General features: G+C 44.4%; 1 protein-coding gene across 3 annotated transcripts in view; it reads left to right on the top strand.

Moving 5' to 3' along the window:
* The first annotated feature begins 6 nt into the window (after positions 1–6).
* The window catches only part of oma1 (OMA1 zinc metallopeptidase), a 28865-nt gene continuing 7465 nt past the window's right edge, over positions 7–21406 (top strand). The window contains exons 1-6 of one of the 3 annotated variants that reach the window (XM_024418150.1): positions 29–86; positions 2005–2308; positions 2944–3382; positions 8907–9135; positions 12483–12656; positions 12833–12940. In XM_024418150.1, coding sequence (XP_024273918.1) covers positions 2296–2308; positions 2944–3382; positions 8907–9135; positions 12483–12656; positions 12833–12940 — 963 coding nt within the window. In that variant the 5' untranslated portion in view covers positions 29–86; positions 2005–2295. Of the gene's footprint in view, positions 87–2004; positions 2309–2900; positions 3383–8906; positions 9136–12482; positions 12657–12832; positions 12941–21406 lie in introns of all 3 variants that reach the window. The other 2 variants (XM_024418159.1, XM_024418168.1) reach the window with 2 other exon arrangements.

A 21406-nucleotide genomic window follows, 5' to 3' on the forward strand; every position in this document is an offset into this window, starting at 1 on the left:
GTTGCAGGGGGGACTATTATTTTAGACGCACAAGACAGTTCCTATGCGTTTGACTTGCAGAGGACCGTCAAAGTAAATGAATAAAGGTAAATCCGAATGTATTTCTCAAACTGGAGTCTCCAAGACGAACTCGGGTGTTTTAAGAGAGTGTCGACCATACAAAGGCAACTTTAATGTGTTTACACGTGCTACCTTTATCGGTGCATTGCTTCAGATCAGTTAGCTAAGTAACGACGTTAGGCAAGACTGCAATGACATGACATTGAATCTGTTACCCACATTACTAGATATTAATAAACCCACAGTTAAAAGGTGGTAATCTCCGTGAAACTACTGGCAATTGCAAACAAATGTCAGTTGAACTCGATATGTCACTTATGGAAGCCCATTCCCGCCACAATTGTTTTTGTCGATGCTATCAATTTCGAGATTCTCAAATCAAAATGTTGACGTACGATCTAAAAATGTATACCATTGAGACGCGTGAGTCAAAAGTTTGATATACTATATAAAAATGTTGAATCATGTTCAAAAATGGTTGACTATCGCAAAATGTTAAGCAACATCATAATAGGATTGTTCGTTTTGTTTTTTTGTAGCATTATGTGCCAATGTCCATGTATCGTTATGTTGCAGAGGTCAGTATTGTCCCAGCACTTTTGATTTGGTTTAATTGAAATGTTGCCACATAAACATTGAAAAGATGGACAACAAATTAGCTTCGTTTAGACTGATTTGCCACAAGATCCGTCTACCTTTGCACAGTTCATCTGTGCTTCAGTCTGATCAGACGTTGATCAATGAGATTTCAACTTTTATTCACCCACTCAAGCCAACAGTTATTTTTTTCATTTCGGTACTATCGAGTTTGAAAACTATACTCCTCTAATAATCAAATAAATTTCGACATTGGCGTGAGATTGAGACCACATTGTGATTGGATTTGGCCAAAACACACCACGAATTCAACAGGGATTATCGCCAATCCATGAATTGTGTTGAAGTATTAGCCGTTTTGTGACGTAGGCTTCTTTACATTAAATAAGGATAAGAGCCTGAGCTAAGAAAAGGGAAACAAACGGTATCAACTAATACCTTTTTGATGTTGCACACTCTTGAAAAGCACTGATGTATAATACACTTTGCACCATGAGTACAATTGTATCTTCCAGACATAGGGTCTATACTACTGTTGGCTATTGTCATTCTGTGTAACGCAATTAGAGCTGTAATTTGGAACAGCATTGTGTAAACCGTTGTCCATGTAAAAACGTGTGTTGCGAAAGTCAAGAACGGTTTAAATAAATGTATTCCACCACAAAATAGATGTATAAATAAAAGCTTAAAAAAGGCACTGTTGTAACAGGCTTCGATGCTTTTATCTTCTTAAGAACTATTTCATGCCCTTCACTGCCCCCCTTGTGGTCAGGTGCATATTTCAGGCAGGTTGACATCGCCTTTAGTATTTCTGCCTCTGTAGCCTTTGATTCGCCAAGACTCACACTTGATGTAAATTGGGGAAACAAATATTAGCTAGAGAAAGCATTCCAATGTCATGATTTGGCCTCCACTGTACATATAATGATGCTGCAAAGGGTAGAGTCCTCAAAGGCACTCCTCCCCTTGTTTCCTTTCATATTCATCGTTGACATGAGGCTTGTTTGTCAGGGTTCTGTATAGAACACAAACTATGTACCTTACAAGCAACACACCATGACCTAATTTAAAGAAGTGAAACAAATATGGTAATAGTTTATCAGTGCATTGCTCTCTTCACCTGGTCCGGGATGTCTCCCCCCCCAGCTTTGAGATCTGAGATATCTCATTTAACAAAAAGACACTAATGCATTCCACATGTACTGGAATTTTCCATTTAGTACTGCATTGCAATATAATGTCATTCAATTCATACCAATGGAACATTTAATTTCTCACCATGTATTTTCAGAAATCATTCTCCATTAGCTGCTCTTCCATTTTTAGTAATTCTTCCATTTCTTTCAGGTTGAAGTCGAATTCCTTAACCGGACTCGTCGACTGTCCGTTAAAAAGGTCACTAATCTAAAAGGTCACAACAACAAAAATGTATTGTTAAAGTCGTTTATTTATTTTTTTACTTCCAAATATTACAGCCTAATTTCAATATCATAAAAAATAGTTGTCATACTTGCTTCCGGCATAGGAAAAGGACCTGAGCCTTTGCAGCGCTTTGGTGAGGGGGATCTCATCTGAAGAGACAGACTTGACCTGTCCTCAGAGCATGAGGGCTCAAGATTCTCTGCAGTAAAATACATCATGGCAATTCTTGGTACAGATAAAATACCTTTCCCAATTGTTCAAGAATGAGAATAAGGGGTTTGCTTATGTTGTGAAGGGCCGTCCTCACTGTCATTACATGGTGGCTTGTGCTGTGTTTTAGCCTTTTGCTTCTTGGTAGCAGTGGCACAAGTTTTCTGGTGCTTCGGGCATATTTTGGTGGGGGCTTGGGTAGACCTTTGCCTGAAAATAAACATATAAGTGTAAAATAACATCCAGCCTTTTCTACACACGTGTTATGCATTTAAGTTTTATTGATGTGGGAGAAGGCTTCTCAAAAGTCAGCCAAACACACATACCAAACTTTAATCAAAAATTCTTCAACATGCCAAAGTTAACCTCCCGAGCCACTACCCCCCTAGCCTGGAAATACAGAGGGATTTCAGCTCAGTTTTTTTTTTAAACAACAACAATTAATTACATTAGTATGGACGTTTTAGGGCTCTGTTCAATTAGTAAAGCTCAAGCGTTTCCGAGTTTACTGTGAATGCAGTCTCCGACTACAGCAGGAACATCGCTTTTACATTTAAATCTTTTGGGGTGGTGGGAATGGGCTTCCATAGTCAAGGACTGTTCTTCCATAGGCTGTCACCTGGGCGTTTCAGGAAGTGGTATCTTCTCATTCAGGAACCATGGAGTTGTTGTGTGCCCGTCTCATGAGGAACCAACGTCGTTGCCTACCCGCCTACCTGTCTAGAAGCTTTCAAACCTCCCATTGCCGACAGAGACAATCAACAACCAGGAGTACATTACCTTCAACAGAACTCTACTCAACCAACACATGTGGGATTCTACGGCAGCCCGAAACCACAAACTCTGTTTGTCAACTTCAACTGAGGCCATCTTCATCTCAGAGACAACTTTTCTCATCTGAGAATGTAAGAACAGTACTTTTCCCAGTGGGGACACTTAGACCTGACCCTGCTGTCCACTGTCTCCCTGTTATATGGCTGTCTAAGCATGGACAGAACTTCCATACCTCTGCTCCTCACCGCGCCCTGCCTGCGCCTCTCATATGGCTGGTACTCAAACCCCTGCAGAAGATAGTGGCTATTATACTGGGCAGGTAAGATACACGTCCGAGTGTCGTCTCAGTCCATCTACAGTGCATTCAAAGTATTCAGACCCCTTCACTTTTTCTACATTTTATTACATCACAGCCTTATTCTAAAATGGATGAAAGTTTTTTTCCCTCATCAATCTACACATAACACCCCATAATGACGAATCCCAAAAAGGTTTTGACATTTGTGCAAATGTATAAAAATAAAAATGTATCACATTTACATAAGTATTCAGACCCTTTACTAAGTAAGTACTTTGTTGAAGCACCTTTGGCAGTGATTACAGCCTTGTGTCTGACGCTACAAGCTTGACACACCTGTATTTGGGGAGTTTCTCCCGTTCTTCTCTGCAGATCCTCTCAAACTCTGACAGGTTGGATGGGGAGTGTTGGTGCACAGCTATCTTCTGGTCTCACCAGAAATGTTTGATCGGTTTCAAGTCCGGGCTCTGGTTGTGCCACTCAAGGAAATTCAGAGACTTGTCCTGAAGCCACTCCTATGTTGTCTTGACTGGTGCTTAGGGTTGTTGCTCTGTTGGAAGGTGAACCTTCGCCCCAGTCTGAGGTCCTGAGTGCTCTGGAGCAGGTCTCTCTGTGCTTTACTCCGTTAATCTTTCCCTCGATCCTGACTAGTCTCCCAGTCCCTGCCGCTGAAAAACATCCCCACAGCATGATGCTGCCACCACCATGCGGTGCCTGGTTTCCTCCAGACGTGATGCTTGGCATTCAGGCCAAAGAGTTACATTTTGGTTTCATCAGACCAGAGAATCTTGTTTCTCATGGTATGAGAGTCCTTTAGGTGCCTTTTGGCAATCTCTAAGCAGGCTGTCATGTGCCTTTTGCTGAGTGGCTTCTGTCTGGCCATTCTACCATAAAGGCCTGATTGGTGGAGTGCTCCAGAGATGGGAGAACCTTCTAGAAGGACAACCATCTCCATAGAGGAACTCTGGAGCTATGTCAGAGTGACCATCGGGTTCTTGGTCAAGGCCCTTCTCCCCCGATTGTTCAGTTTGGCAGGGGGGCCAGCTCTACGAAGATTCTTGCTGGTTCCAAACTTCTTCCATTTCAGATTGATGGAAGCACTGTGTTCTTGGAGACCTTCAATGCTGCAGACATTTTTTGGTACACTTTCCCAGATCTGTGCCTTGACGCAATCCTGTCTTGGAGCTCTACAGGCAAGTCCTTCAACCTCCATGGCTTTGTTTTTGCTCTGATAACCACAACTGTGGGACATTATATTGACAGGTGTGTGCCAATCCAAATCATGTCCAATCAATTGAATTTACCACAGGTGGACTGCAATCAAGTTGTAGAAACATCTCAAGATTAATGGAAACAGGATGCACCTGAGCTCAATTTAGAGTCTCATAACAAAGTATCTGAATACTTATGTAAATAAGGTATCTGTTTTCTATTTTTAGGTTTGCAAAAATGTCTAAACCACTTTTTTCGCTTTGTCATTATGGGGTATTGTGTGAAGATTGATGAGGGAAAAATGTAGTTGATGCATTTTAGAATCATGCTATAATGTAACAAAATGTGGAAAAGGTGAAGGGGTCTGAATACTTTCCGAATGCACAGTACATTGATACGGTTTATGATGGTAAGATAGACGTTGCTGCTACATGGTGTTTTTGGTGTCTCTGTCTCTAGTAGTGCTACATGGTGTTTTTGGTGTCTCTGTCTCTAGTAGTGCTACATGGTGTTTTTGGTGTGTCTGTCTCTAGTAGTGCTACATGGTGTCTCTGTCTCTAGTAGTGCTACATGGTGTCTCTGTCTCTAGTAGTGCTACATGGTGTCTCTGTCTCTAGTAGTGCTACATGGTGGTGTCTCTGTCTCTAGTAGTGATACATGGTGTTTTGGTGTCTCTGTCTCTAGTAGTGCTACATGGTGTCTCTGTCTCTAGTAGTGCTACATGGTGTCTCTGTCTCTAGTAGTGCTTCATGGTGTCTCTGTCTCTAGTAGTGCTTCATGGTGTCTCTGTCTCTAGTAGTGCTACATGGTGTCTCTGTCTCTAGTAGTGCTACATGGTGTCTCTGTCTCTAGTAGTGCTACATGGTGTCTGTCTCTAGTAGTGCTACATGGTGTCTGTCTCTAGTAGTGCTTCATGGTGGTTTTGGTGTCTCTGTCTCTAGTAGTGCTACATGGTGGTTTTGGTGTCTCTGTCTCTAGTAGTGCTACATGGTGGTGTCTCTGTCTCTGTCTCTAGTAGTGCTACATGGTGTCTCTGTCTCTAGTAGTGCTTCATGGTGTCTCTGTCTCTAGTAGTGCTACATGGTGTCTCTGTCTCTAGTAGTGCTACATGGTGTCTCTGTCTCTAGTAGTGCTACATGGTGTTTTTGGTGTCTCTGTCTCTAGTAGTGCTACATGGTGTTTTTGGTGTGTCTGTCTCTAGTAGTGCTACATGGTGTCTCTGTCTCTAGTAGTGCTACATGGTGTTTTTGGTGTCTCTGTCTCTAGTAGTGCTACATGGTGTTTTTGGTGTCTCTGTCTCTAGTAGTGCTACATGGTGTTTTTGGTGTCTCTGTCTCTAGTAGTGCTACATGGTGGTGTCTCTGTCTCTAGTAGTGATACATGGTGGTTTTGGTGTCTCTGTCTCTAGTAGTGCTACATGGTGTCTCTGTCTCTAGTAGTGCTTCATGGTGTCTCTGTCTCTAGTAGTGCTTCATGGTGTCTCTGTCTCGTAGTGCTTCATGGTGTCTCTGTCTCTAGTAGTGCTTCATGGTATCTCTGTCTCTAGTAGTGCTACATTGTGGTGTCTGTCTCTAGTAGTGATACATGGTGGTGTCGCTGTCTCTAGTAGTGATACATGGTGTCTCTAGTAGTGATACATGGTGTCTCTAGTAGTGATACATGGTGTCTCTAGTAGTGCTACATGGTGTCTCTAGTAGTGCTACATGGTGTCTAGTAGTGCTACATGGTGTCTTTAGTAGTGCTACATGGTGTCTCCGTCTCTAGTAGTGCTACATTATGTCCTCGTCTCTAGTAGTGCTACATGGTGTCCCTGTCTCTAGTGGTGCTACATGGTGGTTTTTGTGTCTCTGTCTCTAGTAGTGCTACATGGTGTCTCTGTCTCTAGTAGTGCTACATGGTGTCTCTGTCTCTAGTAGTGCTACATGGTGTCTCTGTCTCTAGTAGTGCTACATGGTGTCTCTGTCTCTAGTAGTGCTACATGGTGTCTCTGTCTCTAGTAGTGTTACATGGTGGTTTTGGTGTCTCTGTCTCTAGTAGTGTTACATGGTGTCTCTGTCTCTAGTAGTGTTACATGGTGTCTCTGTCTCTAGTAGTGTTACATGGTGTCTCTGTCTCTAGTAGTGTTACATGGTGTCTCTGTCTCTAGTAGTGTTACATGGTGTCTCTGTCTCTAGTAGTGTTACATGGTGTCTCTGTCTCTAGTAGTGTTACATGGTGTCTCTGTCTCTAGTAGTGTTACATGGTGTCTCTGTCTCTAGTAGTGCTACATGGTGTCTCTGTCTCTAGTAGTGCTACATTGTGTGTCTCTCTCTCTCTAGTAGTGCTACATGGTGTCTCTCTCTAGTAGTGTTACATGGTGGTTTTGGTGTCTCTGTCTCTAGTAGTGTTACATGGTGTCTCTGTCTCTAGTAGTGCTACATGGTGGTTTTGGTGTCTGTCTAGTAGTGTTCCATGGTGTCTCTGTCTCTTGTAGTGCTACATGGTGTCTCTGTCTCTTGTAGTGCTACATGGTGTCTCTGTCTCTAGTAGTGCTACATGGTGTCTCTGTCTCTAGTCGTGCTACATGGTGTTTTTGGTGTCGCTGTCTCTAGTAGTGCTACATGGTGTTTTTGGTGTCTCTTTCTCTGGTAGTGCTACATTGTGTTTTTGGTGTCTCTTTCTCTAGTAGTGCTACATTGTGTTTTTGGTGTGTCTGTCTCTAGTAGTGCTACATGGTGTTTTTGGTGTGTCTGTCTCTAGTAGTGCTACATGGTGTTTTTGGTGTGTCTGTCTCTAGTAGTGCTACATTGTGTTGTTGGTGTGTCTGTCTCTAGTAGTGCTACATTGTGTTTTTGGTGTGTCTGTCTCTAGTAGTGCTACATTGTGTTTTTGGTGTGTCTGTCTCTAATCGTGCTACATGGTGGTTTTGGTGTCTCTGTCTCTAGTAGTGTTACATGGTGTCTCTGTCTCTAGTAGTGTTACATGGTGTGTCTGTCTCTAGTAGTGTTACATGGTGTCTCTGTCTCTAGTAGTGTTACATGGTGTCTCTGTCTCTAGTAGTGTTACATGGTGTCTCTGTCTCTAGTAGTGTTACATGGTGTCTCTGTCTCTAGTAGTGTTACATGGTGTCTCTGTCTCTAGTAGTGTTACATGGTGTCTCTGTCTCTAGTAGTGCTACATGGTGGTTTTGGTGTCTCTTTCTCTAGTAGTGCTACATTGTGTTTTTGGTGTGTCTGTCTCTAATCGTGCTACATGGTGGTTTTGGTGTCTCTGTCCCTAGTAGTGTTACATGGTGTCTCTGTCTCTAGTAGTGCTACATGGTGGTTTTGGTGTCGCTGTCTCTAGTAGTGCTACATGGTGTTTTTGGTGTCTCTTTCTCTGGTAGTGCTACATTGTGTTTTTGGTGTCTCTTTCTCTAGTAGTGCTACATTGTGTTTTTGGTGTGTCTGTCTCTAGTAGTGCTACATGGTGTTTTTGGTGTGTCTGTCTCTAGTAGTGCTACATGGTGTTTTTGGTGTGTCTGTCTCTAGTAGTGCTACATTGTGTTTTTGGTGTGTCTGTCTCTAGTGCTACATTGTGTTTTTGGTGTGTCTGTCTCTAGTAGTGCTACATTGTGTTTTTGGTGTGTCTGTCTCTAATCGTGCTACATGGTGGTTTTGGTGTCTCTGTCTCTAGTAGTGTTACATGGTGTCTCTGTCTCTAGTAGTGTTACATGGTGTGTCTGTCTCTAGTAGTGTTACATGGTGTCTCTGTCTCTAGTAGTGTTACATGGTGTCTCTGTCTCTAGTAGTGTTACATGGTGTCTCTGTCTCTAGTAGTGTTACATGGTGTCTCTGTCTCTAGTAGTGTTACATGGTGTCTCTGTCTCTAGTAGTGTTACATGGTGTCTCTGTCTCTAGTAGTGTTACATGGTGTCTCTGTCTCTAGTAGTGTTACATGGTGTCTCTGTCTCTAGTAGTGCTACATGGTGGTTTTGGTGTCTCTGTCCCTAGTAGTGTTACATGGTGTCTCTGTCTCTAGTCGTGCTACATGGTGGTTTTGGTGTCTCTGTCTAGTAGTGTTACATGGTGTCTCTGTCTCTAGTAGTGCTACATGGTGTCTCTGTCTCTTGTAGTGCTACATGGTGTCTCTGTCTCTAGTAGTGCTACATGGTGTCTCTGTCTCTAGTCGTGCTACATGGTGTTTTTGGTGTCTCTGTCTCTAGTAGTGCTACATGGTGTTTTTGGTGTGTCTGTCTCTAGTAGTGCTACATTGTGTTTTTGGTGTGTGTGTCTCTAGTAGTGCTACATTGTGTTTTTGGTGTGTCTGTCGCTAGTAGTGCTACATGGTGTCTTTGGTCTCCCCTCTCCTCTAGGAGTATCAGGAAGTGGTGGTTGGCCCTCCCGCCCAATAAGCAGCAGCTCGTGCGTCAGAAGGTCTGGCGTCGCCGTTGGCAGCTGGTGGCCGGGGGTATGGTTGCTATGGTGATCATGGCAAGTTTCTTCCTGACTCATCTGGACGAATCGCCCATCACGGGACGCACACGCCTCCTAGTGTTCAGTAGAGAGAACTACATGGAGCTGGCTACAGTGACAGGAGATGGGGTGAGACCAATAACTGTATATATCAATGGCCATCCATCACTTGACACCATTCATTCCTTTGTGAAGACTCAATAGCGCGTTGAAGACAAATGAAGTCTGTTAAGATAAGGTCTCATGGAGACGTAACATGCACGGTTTGAGCTACTCCAGGAAGTGATGTTTCAGGCTAGCCCAGTACTGCCCTCTCTCATTGAGTAACTCAAGTTGAAGGCTGACTGGGTTACTGCAGGCAACCATTAGCAACACATTATCCTTAACTTCTTCTGTGTGTGGTTCAAGGACATATATCTGGTGTCTTAGAAGCAATTATTGGTATCATAATTGTCTTGAAAAATGTATTCCATTTACTATAATGGGGGAATCCTGTTTTCTGCTAACAATGCCTGCAGTACTGTGGACAGAGGGGGTGAGGAGAGATGCTGTTAACCTTGTGGGCCATATTCAATCTAATAAGATCATCATTTTCAACCATTCAGATGAACCTGTTTTTAGGAAATTATGATTTCATATATGATATATTATAAACCTGGTGTTTCGAGCCCTGAATGCTGATTGGCTGAAAGCCGTGGTGTATCAGACCGTATATACTGTTCTAATTACATTGGTAACCAGTTTATAATAGCAATACGGCTAAGGCCTGTATCCAGGCACTCCGCATTGCGTCGTGCAGGAGGAACAGCCGTTGGCCATATACCACACCCCCCCCGGGCCTTATTGCTTAATGAGAATATAATAGTAGTTCAGTAACTGACTCTTGTTTGTGTCCTCAGTGCATAGAGGATGTTGATTTAACTGTGTGTGTGTGTTCTACCCAGTACATGGAGGATGTTGATTTAACTGTGTGTGTGTGTTCTACCCAGTACATGGAGGATGTTGATTTAACTGTGTGTGTGTGTGTGTGTGTGTGTGTGTGTGTGTGTGTGTGTGTGTGTGTGTGTCTACCAGTACATGGAGGATGTTGATTTAACTGTGTGTGTGTGTGTGTGTTCTACCCAGTACATGGAGGATGTTGATTTAACTGTGTGTGTGTGTGTGTGTGTACTACCCAGTACATGGAGGATGTTGATTTAACTGTGTGTGTGTGTGTGTGTCTACCCAGTACATGGAGGATATTGATTTAACTGTGTGTGTGTGTGTGTGTGTTCTACCCAGTACATGGAGGATGTTGATTTAACTGTGTGTGTGTGTTCTACCCAGTACATGGAGGATGTTGATTTAACTGTGTGTGTGTGTGTGTGTTGTCTTGAAAAATGTGTTCTACCCAGTACATGGAGGATGTTGATTTAACTGTGTGTGTGTGTGTGTGTGTGTTCTACCCAGTACATGGAGGATATTGATTTAACTGTGTGTGTGTGTGTGTGTGTGTGTGTGTGTTTTCTGTTCCAGTACATGGAGGATGTTGATTTAACTGTGTGTGTGTGTTCTACCCAGTACATGGAGGATGTTGATTTAACTGTGTGTGTGTGTTCTACCCAGTACATGGAGGATGTTGATTTAACTGTGTGTGTGTGTGTGTGTGTTCTACCCAGTATATGGAGGATGTTGATTTAACTGTGTGTGTGTGTTGTTCTACCCAGTACATGGAGGATGTTGATTTAACTGTGTGTGTGTGTTCTACCCAGTACATGGAGGATGTTGATTTAACTGTGTGTGTGTGTGTGTTAATACCCAGTACATGGAGGATGTTGATTTAACTGTGTGTGTGTGTGTTGTGTCTACCCAGTATATGGAGGATGTTGATTTAACTGTGTGTGTGTGTGTGTGTGTGTGTGTGTTCTACCCAGTACATGGAGGATGTTGATTTAACTGTGTGTGTGTGTTGTGTGTTCTACCCAGTACATGGAGGATGTTGATTTAACTGTGTGTGTGTGTTCTACCCAGTACATGGAGGATGTTGATTTAACTGTGTGTGTGTGTTCTACCCAGTACATGGAGGATGTTGATTTAACTGTGTGTGTGTGTGTGTGTGTGTGTGTGTTCTACCCAGTACATGGAGGATGTTGATTTAACTGTGTGTGTGTGTTCTACCCAGTACATGGAGGATGTTGATTTAACTGTGTGTGTGTGTTCTACCCAGTACATGGAGGATGTTGATTTAACTGTGTGTGTGTGTGTTCTACCCAGTACATGGAGGATGTTGATTTAACTGTGTGTGTGTGTGTGTGTGTGTGTGTGTGTTCTACCCAGTACATGGAGGATGTTGATTTAACTGTGTGTGTGTGTTCTACCCAGTACATGGAGGATGTTGATTTAACTGTGTGTGTGTGTGTGTGTGTGTGTCTACCCAGTACATGGAGGATGTTGATTTAACTGTGTGTGTGTGGTTCTACCCAGTACATGGAGGATGTTGATTTAACTGTGTGTGTGTGTGTGTGTGTTCTACCCAGTACATGGAGGATGTTGATTTAACTGTGTGTGTGTGTGTTCTACCCAGTACATGGAGGATGTTGATTTAACTGTGTGTGTGTGTTCTACCCAGTACATGGAGGATGTTGATTTAACTGTGTGTGTGTGTTCTACCCAGTACATGGAGGATGTTGATTTAACTGTGTGTGTGTGTGTGTTCTACCCAGTACATGGAGGATGTTGATTTAACTGTGTGTGTGTGTTCTACCCAGTACATGGAGGATGTTGATTTAACTGTGTGTGTGTGTTCTACCCAGTACATGGAGGATGTTGATTTAACTGTGTGTGTGTGTGTTCTACCCAGTACATGGAGGATGTTGATTTAACTGTGTGTGTGTGTGTTCTACCCAGTACATGGAGGATGTTGATTTAACTGTGTGTGTGTGTTTCTGTCTCTACCCAGTACATGGAGATGTGTTTAACTGTGTGTGTGTGTTCTACCCAGTACATGGAGGATGTTGATTTAACTGTGTGTGTGTGTTCTACCCAGTACATGGAGGATGTTGATTTAACTGTGTGTGTGTGTTCTGTACATGGAGGGATGTGATTTAACTGTGTGTGTGTGTTCTACCCAGTACATGGAGGATGTTGATTTAACTGTGTGTGTGTGTGTCTACCCAGTACATGGAGGATGTTGATTTAACTGTGTGTGTGTGTTCTACCCAGTACATGGAGGATGTTGATTTAACTGTGTGTGTGTGTGTCTACCCAGTACATGGAGGATGTTGATTTAACTGTGTGTGTGTGTTCTACCCAGTACATGGAGGATGTTGATTTAACTGTGTGTGTGTGTTCTACCCAGTACATGGAGGATGTTGATTTAACTGTGTGTGTGTGTTCTACCCAGTACATGGAGGATGTTGATTTAACTGTGTGTGTGTGTGTGTGTGTTCTACCCAGTACATGGAGGATGTTGATTTAACTGTGTGTGTTCTACTCAGTACATGGAGGAATTTGCTGAGCTGATGGTTCCAGAGAAGGACCCTCGTCACCAGGTGGTGGAGAGAGTGGTGGAGCACCTGGCCCAGAGAAACAAAGACATCCCAGAGGTCTCCTCTGTTTCATGGAGAGTCCACTTGGTCGACAGCCCTACCGTCAACGCTTTCGTACTGCCGGTGAGTCCCAGCCCCTGGTGTGTGTGTGTGTGTGTGTGTGTGTGTGTGTGTGTGTGTGAGAGAGAGACTTGTTTGTTTTTATTCCCAGTCCAGTTCAAAACATGCAGATGAAACTGGCCGGCGCAGATCCATACAGTAAGTTGACTGTTTGTATGATACCTGTCTCTCTCCTCTAGAATGGAAAGGTGTTTATGTTCACTGGGATGTTGGAGGCCGTTGCAGATGTTCACCAGCTCACCTTCATCCTGGGACATGAGATGGCCCACGCAGTGATGGGACACTCTGTGAGTATACAGCCTTTCTGTCTCTCTAGTGATGGAACACTGAGTATACAGCCTTTCTGTCTATCTCTCTCTAGTGATGGGACACTCTGTGAGTATACAGCCTTTCTGTCTCTCTAGTGATGGGACACTGAGTATACAGCCTTTCTGTCTGTCTGTCTCTAGTGATGGGACACTGAGTATACAGCCTTTCTGTCTGTCTGTCTCTAGTGATGGGACACTGAGTGATGGGACACTGTGACAGCCTTTCTGTCTGTCTGTCTCTAGTGATGGGACACTGAGTATACAGCCTTTCTGTCTGTCTCTCTAGTGATGGGACACTGAGTATACAGCCTTTCTGTCTGATCTGTCTTTCTTGATGGGACACTCTGTGAGTATACAGCCTTTCTGTCTCTGTCTCTAGTGATGGGACACTGACACCTTTCTGTCTGTCTGTCTCTAGTGATGGGAACACTACAGCCTTTCTGTCTGTCTGTCTCTAGTGATGGGACACTCTGTGAGTATACAGCCTTTCTGTCTCTCTAGTGATGGAACACTGAGTATACAGCCTTTCTGTCTATCTGTCTCTAGTGATGGGACACTCTGTGAGTATACAGCCTTTCTGTCTGTCTCTCTAGTGATGGGACACTGAGTATACAGCCTTTCTGTCTCTCTAGTGATGGGACACTGTGAGTATACAGCCTTTCTGTCTGTCTCTAGTGATGGGACACTGTATACAGCCTTTCTGTCTGTCTGTCTCTAGTGATGGGACACTGAGTATACAGCCTTTCTGTCTGTCTGTCTCTAGTGATGGGACACTCTGTGTATACAGCCTTTCTGTCTGTCTGTCTCTAGTGATGGGACACTCTGTGAGTATACAGCCTTTCTGTCTGTCTGTCTCTAGTGATGGGACACTGAGTATACAGCCTTTCTGTCTGTCTGTCTCTAGTGATGGGACACTCTGTTATACAGTTTCTGTCTGTCTGTCTCTAGTGATGGGACACTGTGAGTATACAGCCTTTCTGTCTGTCTGTCTCTAGTGATGGGACACTGAGTATACAGCCTTTCTGTCTGTCTCTAGTGATGGGACACTGAGTATACAGCCTTTCTGTCTGTCTGTCTCTAGTGATGGGACACTGAGTATACAGCCTTTCTGTCTCTCTAGTGATGGGACACTGAGTATACAGCCTTTCTGTCTGTCTGTCTCTAGTGATGGGACACTCTGTGAGTATACAGCCTTTCTGTCTGTCTGTCTCTAGTGATGGGACACTGTGAGTATACAGCCTTTCTGTCTGTCTGTCTCTAGTGATGGGACACTCTGTGAGTATACAGCCTTTCTGTCTGTCTGTCTCTAGTGATGGGACACTCTGTGAGTATACAGCCTTTCTGTCTGTCTGTCTCTAGTGATGGGACACTGTGAGTATACAGCCTTTCTGTCTGTCTGTCTCTAGTGATGGGACACTGAGTATACAGCCTTTCTGTCTGTCTGTCTCTAGTGATGGGACACTGTGAGTATACAGCCTTTCTGTCTGTCTGTCTCTAGTGATGGGACACTGTGTATACAGCCTTTCTGTCTGTCTGTCTCTAGTGATGGGACACTGTGAGTATACAGCCTTTCTGTCTGTCTGTCTCTAGTGATGGGACACTCTGTGAGTATACAGCCTTTCTGTCTGTCTGTCTCTAGTGATGGGACACTGTGAGTATACAGCCTTTCTGTCTGTCTGTCTCTAGTGATGGGACACTCTGTGAGTATACAGCCTTTCTGTCTGTCTGTCTCTAGTGATGGGACACTCTATGAGTATACAGCCTTTCTGTCTGTCTGTCTCTAGTGATGGGACACCTTTCTGTCTGTCTCTAGTGATGGGAGCCTTTCTGTCTGTCTGTCTCTAGTGATGGGACACTCTGTGAGTATACAGCCTTTCTGTCTGTCTGTCTCTAGTGATGGGACACTGTGTGTATACAGCCTTTCTGTCTGTCTGTCTCTAGTGATGGGACACTCTGTGAGTATACAGCCTTTCTGTCTGTCTGTCTCTAGTGATGGGACACTCTGTGAGTATACAGCCTTTCTGTCTGTCTGTCTCTAGTGATGGGACACTCTGTCTGTCTCTAGTGATGGGAACACTGAGTATACAGCCTTTCTGTCTGTCTGTCTCTAGTGATGGAACACTGAGTATACAGCCTTTCTGTCTCTCTCTAGTGATGGACACACTGAGTATACAGCCTTTCTGTCTGTCTGTCTAGTGATGGAACACTGGTATACAGCCTTTCTGTCTGTCTGTCTCTAGTGATGGAACACTGAGTATACAGCCTTTCTGTCTCTCTCTGTCTGGAACACTGAGTGATGGGACACTCTCTAGTGAGTATACAGCCTTTCTGTCTGTCTGTCTCTAGTGATGGAACACTGAGTATACAGCCTTTCTGTCTCTCTAGTGATGGGACACTGAGTATACAGCCTTTCTGTCTATCTCTCTCTAGTGATGGGACACTCTGTGAGTATACAGCCTTTCTGTCTCTCTAGTGATGGGACACTGAGTATACAGCCTTTCTGTCTTTCTCTAGTGATGGGACACTGAGTATACAGCCTTTCTGTCTCTCTAGTGATGGGACACTGAGTATACAGCCTTTCTGTCTGTCTGTCTCTAGTGATGGGACACTGAGTATACAGCCTTTCTGTCTCTCTAGTGATGGGACACTGAGTATACAGCCTTTCTGTCTGTCTGTCTCTAGTGATGGGACACTGCAGCCTTTCTGTCTGTCTGTCTCTAGTGATGGGACACTGGGCCTTTCTGTCTGTCTGTCTCTAGTGATGGGACACTGAGTATACAGCCTTTCTGTCTGTCTGTCTCTAGTGATGGGACACTCTGTGAGTATACAGCCTTTCTGTCTGTCTGTCTCTAGTGATGGGACACTCTGTGAGTATACAGCCTTTCTGTCTGTCTGTCTCTAGTGATGGGACACTGTGTGTATACAGCCTTTCTGTCTGTCTGTCTCTAGTGATGGGACACTCTGTGAGTATACAGCCTTTCTGTCTGTCTGTCTCTAGTGATGGGACACTCTGTGAGTATACAGCCTTTCTGTCTGTCTGTCTCTAGTGATGGGACACTCTGTGAGTATACAGCCTTTCTGTCTGTCTGTCTCTAGTGATGGGACACTCTGTGAGTATACAGCCTTTCTGTCTGTCTGTCTCTAGTGATGGAACACTGAGTATACAGCCTTTCTGTCTGTCTGTCTCTAGTGAACACTGGTATACAGCCTTTCTGTCTCTCTCTAGTGATGGAACACTGAGTATACAGCCTTTCTGTCTATCTCTCTCTAGTGATGGGACACTCTGTGAGTATACAGCCTTTCTGTCTCTCTAGTGATGGAACACTGAGTATACAGCCTTTCTGTCTCTCTAGTGATGGAACACTGAGTATACAGCCTTTCTGTCTATCTCTCTCGTGATGGGACACTCTGTGAGTATACAGCCTTTCTGTCTCTCTAGTGATGGAACACTGAGTATACAGCCTTTCTGTCTATCTCTCTCTAGTGATGGGACACTCTGTGAGTATACAGCCTTTCTGTCTCTCTAGTGATGGGACACTGAGTATACAGCCTTTCTGTCTCTCTAGTTATGGGACACTGAGTATACAGCCTTTCTGTCTGTCTGTCTCTAGTGATGGGACACTGAGTATACAGCCTTTCTGTCTCTCTAGTGATGGGACACTGAGTATACAGCCTTTCTGTCTGTCTGTCTCTAGTGATGGGACACTCTGTGAGTATACAGCCTTTCTGTCTGTCTGTCTCTAGTGATGGGACACTCTGAGTATACAGCCTTTCTGTCTGTCTGTCTGTCTCTAGTGATGGGACACTCTGTGAGTATACAGCCTTTCTGTCTGTCTGTCTCTAGTGATGGGACACTCTGTGAGTATACAGCCTTTCTGTCTGTCTGTCTCTAGTGATGGGACACTCTGTGAGTATACAGCCTTTCTGTCTGTCTGTCTCTAGTGATGGGACACTCTGTGAGTATACAGCCTTTCTGTCTGTCTGTCTCTAGTGATGGGACACTGTGTGTATACAGCCTTTCTGTCTGTCTGTCTCTAGTGATGGGACACTCTATGAGTATACAGCCTTTCTGTCTGTCTGTCTCTAGTGATGGGACACTCTGTGAGTATACAGCCTTTCTGTCTGTCTGTCTCTAGTGATGGGACACTCTGTGAGTATACAGCCTTTCTGTCTGTCTGTCTCTAGTGATGGAACACTGAGTATTACAGCCAGGCCTTTCTGTCTGTCTGTCTCTAGTGGTGGAACACTGAGTATACAGCCTTTCTGTCTCTCTCTAGTGATGGAACACTGAGTATACAGCCTTTCTGTCTGTCTCTAGTGATGGGACACTGGGTATACAGCCTTTCTGTCTGTCTGTCTCTAGTGATGGAACACTGAGTATACAGCCTTTCTGTCTCTCTAGTGATGGGACACTCTGTGAGTATACAGCCTTTCTGTCTGTCTGTCTCTAGTGATGGGACACTCTGTGAGTATACAGCCTTTCTGTCTGTCTGTCTCTAGTGATGGGACACTGTGTGTATACAGCCTTTCTGTCTGTCTGTCTCTAGTGATGGGACACTCTGTGAGTATACAGCCTTTCTGTCTGTCTGTCTGTCTCTAGTGATGGGACACTCTGTGAGTATACAGCCTTTCTGTCTGTCTGTCTGTCTCTAGTGATGGGACACTCTGTGAGTATACAGCCTTTCTGTCTGTCTCTAGTGATGGAACACTGAGTATTACAGCCAGGCCTTTCTGTCTGTCTGTCTCTAGTGGTGGAACACTGAGTATACAGCCTTTCTGTCTGTCTCTAGTGATGGGACACTGGGTATACAGCCTTTCTGTCTGTCTGTCTCTAGTGATGGAACACTGAGTATACAGCCTTTCTGTCTCTCTAGTGATGGGACACTCTGTGAGTATACAGCCTTTCTGTCTGTCTGTCTCTAGTGATGGGACACTCTGTGAGTATACAGCCTTTCTGTCTGTCTGTCTCTAGTGATGGGACACTCTGAGTATACAGCCTTTCTGTCTGTCTCTAGTGATGGGACACTCTGTGAGTATACAGCCTTTCTGTCTGTCTGTCTCTAGTGATGGGACACTCTGTGAGTATACAGCCTTTCTGTCTGTCTGTCTCTAGTGATGGGACACTCTGTGAGTATACAGCCTTTCTGTCTGTCTGTCTCTAGTGATGGGACACTCTGTGAGTATACAGCCTTTCTGTCTGTCTGTCTCTAGTGATGGGACACTCTGTGAGTATACAGCCTTTCTGTCTGTCTGTCTCTAGTGATGGGACACTGAGTATACAGCCTTTCTGTCTGTCTGTCTCTAGTGATGGGACACTCTGAGTATACAGCCTTTCTGTCTGTCTGTCTCTAGTGATGGGACACTCTGTGAGTATACAGCCTTTCTGTCTCTCTAGTGATGGAACACTGAGTATACAGCCTTTCTGTCTGTCTGTCTCTAGTGATGGGACACTCTGTGAGTATACAGCCTTTCTGTCTCTCTAGTGATGGAACACTGAGTATACAGCCTTTCTGTCTGTCTCTCTCTAGTGGTGGAACACTGAGTATTACGGCCAGGCCTTTCTGTCTGTCTGTCTCTAGTGGTGGAACACTGAGTATACAGCCTTTCTGTCTGTCTGTCTCTAGTGGTGGAACACTGAGTATACAGCCTTTCTGTCTCTCTCTAGTGATGGAACACTGAGTATACAGCCTTTCTGTCTCTCTCTAGTGATGGAACACTGAGTATACAGCCTTTCTGTCTGTCTCTCTCTAGTGATGGAACACTGAGTATTACGGCCAGGCCTTTCTGTCTGTCTCTAGTGGTGGAACACTGAGTATACAGCCTTTCTGTCTGTCTGTCTCTAGTGGTGGAACACTGAGTATACAGCCTTTCTGTCTGTCTGTCTCTAGTGATGGAACACTGAGTATACAGCCTTTCTGTCTCTCTCTAGTGATGGAACACTGAGTATACAGCCTTTCTGTCTGTCTGTCTCTAGTGATGGGACACTGAGTATACAGCCTTTCTGTCTCTCTCTAGTGATGGAACACTGAGTATTACGGCCAGGCCTTTCTGTCTGTCTCTAGTGGTGGAACACTGAGTATACAGCCTTTCTGTCTGTCTGTCTCTAGTGATGGAACACTGAGTATATAGCCTTTCTGTCTGTCTGTCTCTAGTGGTGGAACACTGAGTATACAGCCTTTCTGTCTGTCTCTCTAGTGATGGAACACTGAGTATACAGCCTTTCTGTCTGTCTCTCTCTAGTGATGGAACACTGAGTATACAGCCAGGCCTTTCTGTCTGTCTCTCTCTAGTGGTGGGACACTGAGTATACAGCCAGGCCTTTCTGTCTGTCTCTCTCTAGTGATGGAACCCTGAGTATACAGCCTTTCTGTCTGTCTCTCTCTAGTGATGGAACACTGAGTATACAGCCTTTCTGTCTGTCTCTCTCTAGTGATGGAACACTGAGTATACAGCCTTTCTGTCTGTCTCTAGTGATGGGACACTGAGTATACAGCCTTTCTGTCGGTCTCTAGTGATGGGACACTGAGTATACAGCCAGGCCTTTCTGTCTGTCTCTCTCTAGTGATGGAACCCTGAGTATACAGCCTTTCTGTCTGTCTCTCTCTCTAGTGATGGAACACTGAGTATACAGCCTTTCTGTCTGTCTCTCTCTAGTGATGGAACACTGAGTATACAGCCTTTCTGTCTGTCTCTCTCTAGTGATGGAACACTGAGTATACAGCCTTTCTGTCTGTCTCTCTCTAGTGATGGAACACTGAGTATACAGCCTTTCTGTCTGTCTCTCTCTAGTGATGGAACACTGAGTATACAGCCTTTCTGTCTGTCTCTAGTGATGGGACACTGAGTATACAGCCTTTCTGTCTGTCTCTAGTGATGGGACACTGAGTATACAGCCAGGCCTTTCTGTCTGTCTCTCTCTAGTGATGGAACCCTGAGTATACAGCCTTTCTGTCTGTCTCTCTCTATTGATGGAACACTGAGTATACAGCCAGGCCTTTCTGTCTGTCTCTCTCTAGTGATGGAACCCTGAGTATACAGCCTTTCTGTCTGTCTCTCTCTAGTGATGGAACACTGAGTATACAGCCTTTCTGTCTGTCTCTCTCTAGTGATGGAACACTGAGTATACAGCCAGGCCTTTCTGTCTGTATCTCTCAAGTGATGGAACACTGAGTATACAGCCTTTCTGTCTCTCTCTAGTGATGGAACACTGAGTATACAGCCTTTCTGTCTGTCTGTCTCTAGTGATGGAACACTGAGTATATAGCCTTTCTGTCTGTCTGTCTCTAGTGATGGAACACTGAGTATATAGCCTTTCTGTCTGTCTGTCTCTAGTGGTGGAACACTGAGTATACAGCCTTTCTGTCTGTCTCTCTAGTGATGGAACACTGAGTATACAGCCTTTCTGTCTGTCTCTCTCTAGTGATGGAACACTGAGTATACAGCCAGGCCTTTCTGCCTGTCTCTTTCTAGTGATGGGACACTCTGTGAGTATACAGCCAGACCTTTCTGTCTGTCTCTCTCTAGTGATGAGACACTGAGTATACAGCCAGGCCTTTCTGTCTGTCTCTCTCTAGTGATGGGACACTGAGTATACAGCCAGGCCTTTCTGTCTGTCTCTCTCTAGTGATGGAACCCTGAGTATACAGCCAGGCCTTTCTGTCTGTCTCTCTCTAGTGATGGAACCCTGAGTATACAGCCTTTCTGTCTGTCTCTCTCTCTAGTGATGGAACACTGAGTATACAGCCTTTCTGTCTGTCTCTCTCTAGTGATGGAACACTGAGTATACAGCCTTTCTGTCTGTCTCTAGTGATGGGACACTGAGTATACAGCCTTTCTGTCGGTCTCTAGTGATGGGACACTGAGTATTACAGCCAGGCCTTTCTGTCTGTCTCTAGTGGTGGAACACTGAGTATACAGCCTTTCTGTCTGTCTGTCTCTAGTGATGGAACACTGAGTATACAGCCTTTCTGTCTGTCTCTCTAGTGATGGAACCCTGAGTATACAGCCTTTCTGTCTGTCTCTCTCTCTAGTGATGGAACACTGAGTATACAGCCTTTCTGTCTGTCTCTCTCTAGTGATGGAACACTGAGTATACAGCCAGGCCTTTCTGTCTGTATCTCTCAAGTGATGGAACACTGAGTATACAGCCTTTCTGTCTGTCTCTCTCTAGTGATGGGACACTGAGTATACAGCCAGGCCTTTCTGTCTGTCTCTCTCTAGTGATGGGACACTGAGTATACAGCCAGGCCTTTCTGTCTGTCTCTCTCTAGTGATGGAACACTGAGTATACAGCCAGGCCTTTCTGTCTGTCTCTCTCTAGTGATGGAACACTGAGTATACAGCCAGGCCTTTCTGTCTGTCTCTCTCTAGTGATGGAACACTGAGTATACAGCCAGGCCTTTCTGTCTGTCTCTAGTATACGTATGTGAGGATTTTGAATAGGAC

The sequence above is a fragment of the Oncorhynchus tshawytscha genome, linkage group LG01 (assembly GCF_018296145.1).
Source record: "Oncorhynchus tshawytscha isolate Ot180627B linkage group LG01, Otsh_v2.0, whole genome shotgun sequence".
NCBI lineage: Eukaryota > Metazoa > Chordata > Actinopteri > Salmoniformes > Salmonidae > Oncorhynchus > Oncorhynchus tshawytscha.